Raw genomic sequence first — 14532 nt, forward strand, 5'->3', positions numbered from 1 at the left:
AAATAAAAATGGTCTGTTCATTTTTTTGAATGCAACCATGCTTTAAAGCATGTTCTAAAATATAGCCACAGTGTTATTTTAAAGCTTATTTATTTATTTTTTTATTTAAAAAAGGCCTAGCTTGTTGTGCTTATATTTATATATATATATATATATATATATATATATATATATATATATATATATATATATATATATATATATATATATACATATACATTTTTTTTTTTTCATTGTTTAAATTCATTTGGGATTAGTTATTCTCTTAGCTAGAAAGCTTTTTTTGGCACAAAAGTGTTATTTATTTTAAAGCTTATTTATTTTATTTATTATTAAAAAAAGCCTAGCTTGTTGTGCAGTATTTTGTTTGAGTTTTTTAAGGCTCTGTGGCTTTAGTATATTTTAATTTTCTTGTATTTTTTATTTAAATAGTTTAAATTCATTTTGGAATAGTTATCTTCTTTGCTATAGCTTTTTCTGGCACAAAAATAAACAATAAAAAACAATTCAGGAGTGTGTACAGAGTGTTAATGTCTAAAGTGTCATATGTTACAAAAGTATAGTAACACTATAGTCCAATCTAAAGGGTTAACTCAAAAGACATAAATACAACAAGGTATTGTATTTTATGAAGATTAGACTAAAAAAAATAAAATAAAAACAAAGCATAACAAGTCAAGTCAGCTTTATTGTCAATTCTTCCACATATACAGTACATACAGAGAACTGAAATTGCGTTACTCTCAGACCCTTGGTGCATACAGTTAACATTTAAGACACTGACAGTAGACGTTCAAATACAGATAAATACAGTTTAAACATATGTACATACAACTATACAGATATACAAATGAGGACGTTTGTAGAAAAATAAAAAAGAGATAAAGTGGCATAAGGCACATGGCAGAATAGATAGAGTGCAAACCAGTTAAATAAAACAAAACTGTGCAGATATATGTGTCACTCCCCGAGACGACTCGTTCTTCCCGAGTCACATTAAAGATTCGTTCAAAATGAACGAATCGTTCAAGAACGACCCATCACTAGTCTTTTTCATTCGGGTTGCCATGCATTAAGCATCGATTCGTAAATCTGTTCCAGAATTTTCTAGAAACTGATTTTGCGTAATAATTCCAACTTTTATGAGCTGTTAATATGAATGAATGCATAATAACTTTAAATAAGTAGATGTGCGGCTACTAATAGCTTTTAAATTGTTATTTCATTTCATTTATGCATCTTGACATACCACGATTACGTTTATATATACAACTTTATTTTTATGGTGTTAAACACAATACCTGGCAACCCTTCTGTGGGCTACATTGATAATAGGCGAGAGGCGGGGCGACGCTAGCGTCTTGGTAGATTCTGGAACCTCATGCCCACGCTATGGAGAAAGTAAGTAACTCTTAAATGTATATTTTTTCGTTTCATATTATGAAGACGACGTGGCTTTTTTAAATTATTGTGAAAATAAACGGTGTTAAAAGTGTTCTATGTTTGCTCGTTTTAAAGACGTATTCAGTGTAGCTCATTATAAACCACATCAATGATAGTAAGGGCTAGTAAGCTAACAACGCGTTAGCAGCTCAATTTGACACGCTGTGCTGTAACCTGCGATCTGTGCAAACAGTTGTACTGCAAGGATTATCTTAAAGAGGGTGATCATGTTGTAGTACAGATTTTGATCCGCGTGAATAATGGATGTTTGTTCATCTGGTCGATCTCCTGCAGCAGTTAGCAAATTGCTAGCATACACTCGCGTCAGATCTAGAGACTTCTGTGTGAAGGACGCAACGTCATTTCATTCAGTTACTTGTGAGATTCACCTGATGGGGTTTCCCATATTTTATATTATTATATGTCACGCCGATCAGAAAGTCCCGAAGGGATATGTATAACATGGTTCTTTACAATCCGGATCATTTGGGTAACTTTTCATAGAATTTTACTATAACACTAATTCAAACTAAATCGCACTTAAGGATAACGTTAGTGCAAAAAATCCTCTTTGTCCTGTCTTTTTTTTTTGTTCTATTGTGGTTACGCAGTTCGTTTGGGTGGCTATAGTTTAATTACTTAACAATAATTTTGATTGTTTGAGTTGTGAATTGGCAGGGAGAAGGGACTGAATGTGAAGGTTGTGTCAGTGGGGCATCAGCTATCTGTGACGTTTAGTTCAAGTCTCGATAAAAGATGCTGTTCTGCTGTTGAACCTAATGTGTCCGGCTCCTAGCGCTGGGCGATAGGAGCAAAAATCCATATCTCTGCATTTTTTGGCTGATTCGCGGTATACGGTATATCTCGGTCTTTGGATCAAACAAATAAAGTAAATGTAAGCATGTAGGCATATATTATGTGCAAAAAAAGGGTTAAAATCACATTACAATACCATTGCAATCTAAAAACAAATAATCCCTTTAAAGCAACTTTAATTTACTGAACAAAAAAATAAAATAATTAAAGCACAGACTAATAGAGTAAAAAGGCTATTTTGATTACCCCATTACACTTTACATTTAGTGCTATCATACACCTACACTTGTAGGTTTAAAATTCTACGTGTCACATTTATAACTACAAATATTTCAGCAAAATGCTATATCGCTTATAAAAAACTATATCGATATATTGTACAAACTCGATATACCGCCCACCCCTACCGTCTCCCACAATTCACTGTTTCAAGGAACTTCAACTTAACACCACGCCATGCCAACATAAATGGGTCAAAGACAAAAAAGGTGTTTTCAAGCGACAAACAAATACATACGTAATACAGCTTTAAATTTAGCTTAATTCGATTACAATGTGTTTTGTTTATTTTTTCTGAGCAAAAAATGACGACTGAATTATTAAAAGTCTCTATGTATAGCCTAGATCACAATGCAGCCCCAAAATACCAATTAATTTTTGTTTTCAATATTTATACACTTCCACTATTTTAAACCACTAGGATTTATCCATTTGTCAGCAAGAAGTTTTAAGGAAGTGAGAATCATTATTTTGAGTACAGGTCCGAATAAGTGTGTTGTTTTGAGTCCCCTATGCTGAGTGGCAATCCTTCAATAACACACACACACACACACAAACAAATAATAAGAAAATTAAAAATGCTGTAAGCACTAATTGTACCATTTGTCAGTGCTAAACATCCCTCATTTATCCAAAATAAGATGGTAAAAGTATCTATACAGTGATACTGTAGTTCAGTGCTATGGTTAACATTGTGGAATATTAATTATTCACAATATATACTTATTTTTCTCCTGTAATTACTAGCTAGTTTGTAATTAAATCTGTGCTTTGGTTGGTTGCAGCATTTGTTCATTAGGTAGAATGTAGCTAGTAGGTCCTAAGCTCTCCATAAAATAATGCGCAATCTCTGCTCAGGATGGTCATTGCTTTATTGAAACAAATTGTTTACTCTCAGTATATATAGTGCCACAGTCAGCTTCTTGGAGTAAAAATTCCATTAATGTTCTCCGAAGAGAAAATAATTTAACAATAGCTTACAGACTTTTAAAGGTAGGCCAAGTTTGTAAATCGTTGTATGTTTTTGTTTCTAGCCATCCGTTAGCTTTATTTCAACTTAATTTTAAAATAAGTGTTTTTTTTTTTTGTTTTTTGTTTTTTTCCCCCCATGTGAAATACTCTGAAATACTGTCAGGTATGAAGTCTGTCAGATAAAATCAAAATTCAGTAGGATTAAAGTCTGTTAGTCTGTTATTTACTGTGGTTCCTGCAAGTTTTTATCTTGAGTTCCATTTCAGCTTAAAGTTTAAAGTAAAAAAATATTTAGTAGTGGATAACTTGTAACCTAGGGCCTATTTACACCAAGGATGATTATTATAATAATGAGTTATTACCGTCTGGTCGAAGGTGCAGGGTACTATTAATACAGACTGCCCGGGCACACAGATCTTTTATATCCTTCAGTATAGCTCTGTTAAATAAATTTGTGATATCTCAGTTGTCATTTTGCATCTATGGCAGTGATTCTGTTGTTGTGAAAGGGATGTTGTTTGATGCTGGTTGTATTTATTTGTAATGTTGTAACCTGTTGATGTTTGTTTGTATTTATTAATTATTGTTGTTGATCACTGAAGAGTTGCCACAGATACAAAAAGAATTTCCGAAATGACAAACTAAACTAACTATAATAACAATAGTTTTAAAAATTATTCTAAATTTGAAAGAATTGCAGAGTCCGCATTATGATTATAACAGCACCAATTAATGATTTAGTTGGAATCAAATTCAGAACAATTTGATGAATAGGCTATTATAAACATAGACAGCCAATCAAAATCCATCCTTCTTTAAAGAGCTAGAGGTCTTAAAGCCACAGATGACAAAACTGCAGTGTGCTTATAATAAACAGATAATTATCTTGCGTTGGTGTGGACACTTATGTGATTATCGTTAGTTATCTTTTATATTAATCATTCTTGGTGTCAACAGGCATTTAGTGGACCTTATGTCAAAAGTTGTAACTTACACCCAGCTGGTACAACCACCTCTAGCCTCCTCCAAATGCTGTTTTCATTGACATTGTTGTTCTCTTCCTCACATGTAGTAAAATGGGAAAATTTGTTAAATGTAATGTTTAGCCTACTTTTTTTTTTAATCCATCTTTCTCCTTAGGCATCGCAACTGAAAGATCAAGGCAACAAGGCGCTGAGCGCAGGAAATGTTGATGAGGCGGTTAGGTGCTACACTGAGGCCCTGACATTAGACCCTTCCAATCACGTCCTCTTCAGCAACCGGTCTGCCGCCTATGCCAAGAAGGGCGATTATGACAATGCCCTGAAAGATGCCTGCCAAACCATTAAGATTAAGCCAGACTGGGGCAAGGTGAGTTGTTATTGCTGTTAGTGGTACTTGGGGATGGGAGATCCTCCCAAAATGTCATGATCGTCATGATCTTATCTCACAATTGACCTATTGGTAAGCCCCTCCCCTCGAACGCAGACTAGCCAATGCCAGTCGAGTATCAGTTGCACGGGGAGCGGAACTCGGACATCTTTAGGTTTCAGCACCATAGAGAAACATTGGAAGATCCGAAGCTTGCATCTGTTTTATGGGGTTTATGCTTCAAAAATGGAAAAACGATGTGCCTGGGGTACTTGTAACACTGATTCCAGGTATCGAGAGGATGGGCAATATAATTTATTTTATTACATTTCCTGAACCCAAACAAAACAGAGCAAAATGTCCAGAGCAAGTATTCAACCCCAATACAAATGAAGACAAAAATATTCATTTTCTTGTTGTCATACACTCATTAAGTTACAATTTTCATCTGCTCAAGCTCAAACGTTAATGTTATCTTGTGCTTTAGCAAGGTATCTCTGGCTAAAACTAGCTAATGTTAAAGTTAGTGAGTCCATGCTAACGTACAAACCTAATGACGCTTTTCCACTGCGTGGTACGGCTCGGCTCAGTTCAAAACGGCTCAGTTCGGCTCGGGTTGCGTTTCCACTGCAATTTAGTACTGCTTTAGAGTGGGCGGGATTATTCATGTGTTGTTATAGTTGCGCCGCCACTACTGCCGTGACTCCTGAAAAACTTTTTAATTCCGCGTCGCTCCATTAAGCTCTTGCTGGATCTGTTCCTCGGCTATCACGAGAGGATCATCTGTACATCCTCAACAGACAACGAAACAGCCATTTATGGTTGTTAAAGGCGCGCCCATTCAAAACAGTTGTGTTTGGTCCTTCACTGGCTGTGCTGATTTAAATCTAGCGGGTCTGTTGTGTCTCGTGCCGCAAGTTCAATGACGTAGGCAGTGACGATTCTCCGGCCAATCAGTGATCAGCAGAGTTTACACATCACGTTTTGGTAACTGTTCGGCTCGCTTGGAACCTCGGTCGAGGTGGTACTAAAAAAAAGTACCAGGTACTGTACCCAGTGGAAAACCCCCCAAAAGTGTGCCGTACTGAACTGTACCGTGCCGTATTATGCAGTGGAAAAGCGTCATAAATAGCAGACTGTTCTCGCGTCATGTACATTGTAGATCAAAAGCACATAAAGGTTTACATTTCAGTGCCTCTCCATATTAAAGTGGTTAAACGTACATTAATTTAATCGTACCCTGCGATACATGAACAGTGTCGATCCTGCATGTTGTCATCCGCGATCGTGATGACCGACCGTAATGAGACTTCTCTCGCTTGCATTGTGATCTGTAAACCCTCGCTTCGAGTTACCCACTGTATTTATTTTAAAATATTTTATAAATCGTGCCATGGAATATTTAATTCCCTTTTGGTGGCCTTCTGTGTCCCAAATTGTGCAAAAACATCGTGGTACAAGGTTTTCACACTGCAGCTGTCATAGTAAGACAGTGAGCAACTCTGTTTGTTTGTCCAAAGGAGCGACATTAACTAAGGGGCAGGGCTTAACGATTCTCAATGTGAATCGCGATCTTCCCAATTTTGAGATGTACTATTGAGAATATCCAGACTGGAACAAGTCTATGCCTTATCTATTTGAACAGTTTAAAACACAGTATTGCATTAAACAACCGTGTCCTTTGCAGTTAATGTGCTTTTAATAACTTTTTAAGTTAAAGCATTTTCCACAGTAGACTGCAGTTTGCAACAGTCACATTAACTGATTGGACTGATTTGGACATTAAGTTTAGAAGAGGGGAAAGCACGCTAATTTGATGGAATAGAATGGCATGCGAAACAAACTAAAGTTTGATTCGTAGCACTACTACTGCTAGCTCACGTTGAGTTGTTTTTTAAATGCATCACGCATGAAAGACACACGATAGAGACGTAATCCGTAATTTGACCAGCCACAGTCATTTAATAGGAAGTCATTGCTGTAGTTATTGTGAGGACATACAAGATTGTAAATCATAGATGTCTTCAAGATCGATCACAATATAAAATTGTCAGATCGCCCAACCCTAATGTCACTCTTTTCCTGATCTCCTTCTTTTGCCATTTCTACTTTAGTGCTCGTTTTCTTCTAGAGTTGTAATCTTCGATTTTTATCTTTTTAAGGGCTACTCAAGAAAAGCAGCTGCTTTGGAGTTTCTTGGGCGACTAGAGGATGCCAAAGCGACCTATCAGGAGGGGATACGCCAAGAGCCGTCCAATCAGCAACTCAAGGAAGGACTTCAGAACATTGAAGCACGCTTGGCACGTAAGGAATGTTTCCTCCTATTAGACATGATTTTGGAAGAATTTCCACAAAGCAAAACATTTGATACGAAACCAACATATCTGTTCATATCAAGAGTAGAGTGTAATGTTTGTATACAGCTTATCTTACAAAATGGATTTTGGATTTGTCTTGTTCGAGGCAAAATATTCACTCAGTGTGAAACCTTAGAGCACATATCAGTTTGAAATGAATGTACTTTAAGCCTCTTTGGGTGAAAAATATCTAGCTTTCCCTGGTTTCTTGTACCTAATGCTGGGTGGTATACCGGTTCATACCAATACCGAATGTTTTTTGTTATGATGTGGATTTTTAATATACCGAAATACCGGTGTATAAACAACGTTTGGAACGCGGTGCAGTCCGACAGGGTTCCTTCTCACTGTGCTGAGGGCACAGCTGTATTACTAAGCGGGACGGTGAAGTTGGACAAACCACTACAATACGAGTAAATCACTCGTATATGTGACTAAAGCCGGGCTCACACTGTGCGATTTTTAACAGTCTTTTGCGATTGCTGCTTGTCACATTGTACGAACATGATCCCCATGTCAGACTGTAGGATCTCAGTTGTCTTAATGTCAGACTGTACGACAGTCAAGACGCGATAAAAACGGATGTACTCAAGAAGACTTGTCCGGAGTTTTACGTCATCAATACGTGACCCGCGTTCTCTCTGGTAGCTAGCAAACAACAGCAACGTGTAGCGTTAATTTTATTAATTACATGCCTTGATGTTTAAAAAAACAAAACAAAAAGACGACGTGTGTGGAGCAAGTCATGGCTGGGCAAAAGAGGACTTTATGGACTTCCAGTTATACAGAGCGAACTTGAGGTAATTTTGTCATTCGAGTTTAAACATCCTACCCCTTAATAAATAAACTTTAAGTAAACTTTACTTTGTACATATATTGTTTTTACAAATAATGAATGGTTTGAAGTTGTCGCGCTAATTGCGTCATCAAGTTCATTGCTCCTATTGGTTCTTGGTTTGACGGTCGTCGTAGGAGATGTCACACTGCAGGAAAGTGTCTGAAATCTTCTGACACTGCCAGAATTTAATCGGAGGAAAAAATAGATCGCAACGGCCATTAATCGGCTGTCGGTGAACATGTCAAACCAGCGATCTAGACAACCGATTTTAGCCTAGGATTATAGGAATCTTTTAGGATTTTAGGATTTTCAAAATTTGTCTCAGACGAACAAATCGTGGCCAAAATCGCACAGTGTGAGCCGGGCTTAAATCTTCACTTTGGGCGAATAAATGAGGTCTAATATTAGTCAATGGCTAATAAATTCTAAGATTCTACTCACCAGTGTGTGAGTTGGATGCTGAGTATAAGTTTATCACAGATATATTTTCACTCGCCGAACACACTGACACTCTCCGTCAAGTGATCTGTGCTATTTTTCAGTTCATCTCAATGGATGCGCAGGGCTCCTGTATTTGACCTACTGTAAACTCTAGTGTAACAGCGCACACCTCACTGTCACTTTGTCTTACACGCATGTAAACTATATTCTTTGTAGTATTTTCCTGTCAAAATAACAGATCTTTAGGAATTCTTCAGCTTTTAAGAACTGCCGCGTTGTCTGGTAGTGGGCGGAACCAATGCTCAATCTGCAATCTCAATGGCTGGCGCTGACCTATTATCGTCCCTGTTTTGATTTCAGCAAATCAATTCGAACGAACACAGACAATGTGTTTAATATTCATGAAGCCAGCAGGTCATTAATGCCTAGTGCATTTTATATTGTTGTTAGTTGTAGAATTCATAGTAGCATTATCTTATCAGTAGGTTTAGTTTTCCTTTGTTTTTGTTTTTTTTTGTTTTTTTTTTTAAGAGTCACTAAATGACAAACAATATCTTAAGCACCACCACCAGTCCTAAGATCAGTTCAAATGACAATTTTTTTTGAAGTCAATCTATTGCAGTATTTCGTCTCAATCAGTAGAAAATGTGGTTAGTGCATGGAAAAAAAACAACAAAGTCATTCCGTGAAACCGGCATGATTTTGAAAAATACAGTGATATAAATTTTTGGTCATACCGCCCAGCTCTACTTGTACCTTTTTCTTAAAATTGAAGGAACATGGTGAGAAACTGAAAGATTTGGTGTGATAACTGATGATTTCATGTTCATTTCAGAGAGAAAGATGATGAACCCATTTTCCATTCCCAACTTGTATGAAAAGCTGGAGGGTGACCCTCGAACCAGAGCTCTCCTCTCTGACCCCAGCTACAGGGATCTGCTGGAGCAGCTCAGGAACAAGCCCTCAGAGCTTGGCACGTAAGTGTTCTGTATGCCTTCTGCCTTTCGGATTCTATTTGTGTCTGTCTTTGCATAATGTACAGTCGGCTGGTCATAATCGCATAATACTACGGCACTACGCAAAGGTCTCTTGTATAGTGGTTTGCTGATATTAGGTATTTCTTCGTGGTGTCAACCAATAACTATCTGACGTTTTTTGACAGCGCAGATAATGCAGTTCCCAAGCGCAGATGCACAGAAGCTTCTATTTCTTCATAAGTTTACAGTCTTTGTTAAATCCATCTTTAAAAAAAAAAATTTTGTAATTTATATTTATATAAATTAATATGTACGGACTTTTCAGAATGAGCCCAATACAGATACTTATTACTTTTGGTACTTGCCGAGTACCAAACTGAGTACCAATACCTGCATTTTCATGCCACTTTTTCACAAGTTTTAAAAATAAAGAGTAGAGAAACCAAAAGAATCTGAATAAAATTAGTTTGATTAGTTCATTTAGCAAATAAATATTTCCTTCAGTTATTTTCGCACTTATGCCCACTAAAATGTATTGTTTAAGCTTTTGTTACTTTCACCGTTCATTTTATTGCTCTGTCGTATTTCATCTTTAATTTTAAAAGCACATCAGAGCTGTTCCATTGCAAAAGCTCAGCACTGTAATCACAAGACATTTTCTTTTAACAATGCAGGAAGGTTATACATAATAACAGCGATGAACATATTTTCTGAAATAGAAGTCATGTTTTTTTATCATCTGAAATGTGATGTGACTTATTCCAAAGCAACTCATATAATGCAATTAACATCAAGCAAGCAAAGCATACGCAATGCGCATACACCTTTGTATTGGTGCAGAATGAGAGACTCGTATAGCCTAGCGTATTTCACATAGGCTGATAGTCTCACTTTCGCTTTAAATAAAGTTGTGTATGCTTGCTGTTTAAAATAAATGTGTATAGTGAATGCCCCTATTTTTTTTGGTTTTATATTTACAATTTAGGTTTAATCCAAATGATGCATGTGCGCAGTGATTCATCAGAAATGCACATGCTCTATCTCTCGCACGCTCTCCCCACCTGTCTCCTTACCGTCAAGTAACTTAAGTAATTTGTGCATTGTTTTACTTGCTTTTGACACATCCGATCAAACTATAAACCTTCCAGTGACGTCTGTGAGAAAGGGATGTTTGCTCGCACATATGTGCTGCCGCTAGGGCTGTAACGTCCCAGTCGATTAGTCGATTAATTGGTCGATACGGTCTGGTTCGACCAAAAATCTGATTGGTCGATTTTTTGCCGCGCTCATTTCATCAGTTTGGCCGCGCTCATTTCATCAGGTGGAAAGCACTAATTACTAATGGGGGTGTTTTCAGAGCACCCCTGTTTCACAGGTAACAGTCTGTTTTCAGAACACCCCCATTGTTTTCACTTTTTTTGGATTAGCCCAACCCACTGGAGAAGAGAGACAGATAAGTAGGCTTTAGAAGGTTTGATGCTGAATATTATTTATTTAATAATAAGCTAGTGTAAAAACAAGAAGCTGTCTCCTTCCAAAGAACCAGTGTTAATTTCGTTAACGAAGAGGACGACGAAAAATATTCGTTAACGAACCTTTTTTCTGTGACTAAGACGAGAAGTTGACGAGATAAAATTAATATCTGATGATAAAAACTATGACGAAATGTATGCGCGTCTTCGTTAACGAGACGAGACGGGACTAAAATGTTATTTGAGGACTACCGGACATTCAAAATACATCCTATAGGCTAAGTTGACTGTCTTGTCTTTTAAAATGTGCGTCCCTGTCACTGGATCGCAATCAGATGAGGGGCGTTTGTATATCTAGTCAGAGTATGGCAGCCGCAGTGGGCGGATACGCTACCAAAACGCAAACTAGCGATCTGAAACAATGGCCTCAGCAACTGAATGGTTATAGGGATAGGGTGACCAGACATCCCGTTTTTCCCAGGAGTCACAATTCGTTGTTGATTAACTTAAAGTTAGTGAAGGCGCGATAGGCAGAATCACTCTGATAGAAGTGCTCCACTTTCTCAGTTCTCACAATATTGCGCAATTGCGCTGTGCCCACTGTTTGTGTTAGTTTTGAGCCTAAGATGCTTTATTTTTCAGTTATGCACTTTATTTGGTTTCTGCTCTTGTTTGTTTAATAAATATTCTTTTTTTTATTAAAGTGGACGCGCCTTTTGTGTTTATTAAGAGTAAAAGCTTTGTCTATTCGTGTCTCAGCCGCGAAGCTGAGCTCTTATCTTCAGCCTCGCTCTGTGCGAGCTGCGCAGAGCGGCTGAAATGATAGTGTCTGACAGTTATACTTATAACATATGACAAAAATAATTTTCTAAATTATGTTGCACATTCCTCAAAAGTTCTTGTGATATCACTAGTTGACAACATAGTACTGTTTTCAGAAATCACAGGCTATGATATTGCGCAGGTGCACGTGATGCACCGCTGTCAGAGACGACAGACTCGTGTGTCAGACTCATTTCAGTGCAAAATAATTAGGTCAAAAACGATTTAATATACTGCAAATAGCCTATTAGTTTTTTTATGTTTATTTATAATTAATTTAGGCAGACAACAAGGCTACCAAGTACTGAGCACAGTGCATATCTAATTAATGTAACGTACGTTTTTTTTCTCTCCACAACGTCATTTTTAGTCGATTTTTAGTCGAACGTTTCAGGACTTCAGTCGACCAAGATTTTCTTTGGTTGATTACAGCCCTAGCTGCCGCACGCTCAAACCACTCAGCATGCTTTGCTTTTCAGCTCAAGCACATCAGCTATACAGGCATGAATATTGAATGTTTAACCCTCTGGGGTCTGAGGTAATTTTGGGGCCCTTGAGATGTGTTGACATGCCCTGATATTTGTGCTTATTTCAGCTACTTATAATATAATATTGACCAACATGTATTTTTTTTTGTATTCAGCACAAACTATGCTACAATAATGTGACCAAGGTGGATGTACATGTTTGCATTTGTTAGAAAAAAAATATTATGCGTGGTTAGAAAGTTTTGGGGAAAAAAATGTAGCTGAAATAAGGCATAAAAGCCACACTAAATCGTCCTGAATAAGACTTTTGTGTAATCAGTCTTCTAGGCTAGAAAATTTACTTCACAATTATGTGAAAATCATTCAGCTTACTCATTCACAGAAAACAATATATTGATTTAAATTTTTAAAGACATGTTTTGTGATAGAAAGCGTATATGCGAGGGAGTGATAATAGCCTTGAATATTAAGCGGTTCTCACCTGAGAGACAAAGGGCCCTCCCCTAAAGCTGCTAATGGCCCATCAGTGTGACTGTGACTGAGGAAGGTAAGACAGAGAGTGTGAGGAGACTGAAAAAATGGGGTTTTTAAATTATTTGTATTTTATTTACAACACAGTATAATCAAAGCATACATAATGAAGGTCAAAGACACATTATTGTGCACACTGATCTAACCACAGAGATGTGAACAGACTTTGACTCGTTCCTGCAACAGATTCTGTTCAACAACATTTACTTATTTCCATGGATTCAAGAAGAAAAAAACATAATCAGTAGTCAAGGATCTTGTTTTACCATAGAATATCAGTGTAGTTGACCATCTGATGTTGGTACAGCACTCTCAGAGGAAAACATCTTGAAGAAAGTCATCAGGATTCATCTGTGGTTCAGGTACCTGATTCAATAAAATACAAACAACCAAAAACATTTGTGAGCATAGACTCATGCATGCTTTGTACTATCCTACACAAAAAAAAACATTTTATCTGAGAAACTAATTATTATTGTTTAGTACGTTATTAAAATCTATTTTTGAACAGAGAAGACTATTAATAATAAACATGTTGTAAACATACTTAGACTCGTAGCATTCATCATGTTACAATGTACTCTCATATTACTTTTATTGTTTTATATAGAGCATGAAAACAACAGTTTGGGGAACGGGGAACCCCCCCCCCCAAAAAAACAACTATGATTGTGTAGTCATATAGTCTAGTATGCATGATTTTATAGAAGCTGTTATGATTCTGCAGCCATAGACTCATGTATGCTGTGAACCACAAAAGGATGTAATTTGTACTATAAAAAATTTTATATCTGAGAAACTATTATTGTTTAGCACGTAATTTAAATCTATTTTTGAACAGAGAAGACTATTAATAATAAACATGTTGTAAACATACTTAGACTCGTAGCATTCATCATGTTATAATATACTCATATTATTGTTTTATAAAGAGCATGAAAACAACATCGTGCCGTAAGAAATTGAAATACAATGAATTGTCCATCATATTCAAACACTGTAGTCTGGAATTACAGTTTGGGAGAAAAACAACTATGATTGTGTAACTTAGTCATATAGTCTAGTATGTATGATTTTATAGAAGCTGTTATGATTCTGCAGCCATAGACTCACGTATGCTGTGAACTACAAAAGGATGTACTTTGTACCATTTAAAAAAAAGGATATTTTATATCTGAGAAACTAATTGTTATTGTTTAGCACGATATTAAATCTATTTGTGAACATTAAACATTCTTAGATGCGTAGCATTCATCATGTTGTCGTTTGGGGAAAACCCAACTAGTTCAGGTTTGTCACAACACGCTAACTAATGCAAAAAGAAGCATTTACTTACTTATCAGATCGATCGATGTATTCTGGAAGAACTCTTGGCTCTTATTCTGAGGTAAATCCAGCCTTTACTCAGCGCGTCTTCTTCCAGAAACTATCAGCAGCAGAGATGAACGGAGTTTCGTGACTGTTTGTTGTTGGGCGTCTCAAAGCGCGCGCGCGTCACGTGGTTATTTACATGTGAACACGAGGGGGCGGGATCTCATTAGAAATAATGAGTTAGACTGGACAGACTGAACATCGTGTCGGTTTCATACGGATTACTTTATCACAGAACATTTGTTTTCGGCAACACTTACTTCAGTTGAAAGCAGACACTCCAGGCTTTCTATAGATATAACTCATGTTTCTGTGTTGAGTATTTGCTGAGTTACACTTCATTTTAGTGACGCGTTACTATAAATATATCGCGGA

The 14532-nt window shown here is 36.8% G+C and overlaps 1 protein-coding gene across 3 annotated transcripts in view; it reads left to right on the forward strand.

Annotated features, from left to right (window-relative positions):
* Positions 1-14532, forward strand: part of LOC306869605 (stress-induced-phosphoprotein 1-like) — a 51350-nt gene that overhangs the window by 14546 nt on the left and 22272 nt on the right. The window contains exons 1-4 of one of the 3 annotated variants that reach the window (XM_079416404.1): positions 1046-1401; positions 4651-4860; positions 7023-7164; positions 9332-9473. In XM_079416404.1, the coding sequence (XP_079272530.1) occupies positions 1393-1401; positions 4651-4860; positions 7023-7164; positions 9332-9473 (503 nt within the window). In that variant the 5' untranslated portion in view covers positions 1046-1392. Of the gene's footprint in view, positions 1-1045; positions 1402-4650; positions 4861-7022; positions 7165-9331; positions 9474-14532 lie in introns of those variants that run through there. The other 2 variants (XR_013784182.1, XM_079416403.1) reach the window with 2 other exon arrangements.

The sequence above is a fragment of the Barbus barbus genome, assembly GCF_936440315.1.
Source record: "Barbus barbus genome assembly, chromosome: 5".
Lineage (NCBI taxonomy): Eukaryota > Metazoa > Chordata > Actinopteri > Cypriniformes > Cyprinidae > Barbus > Barbus barbus.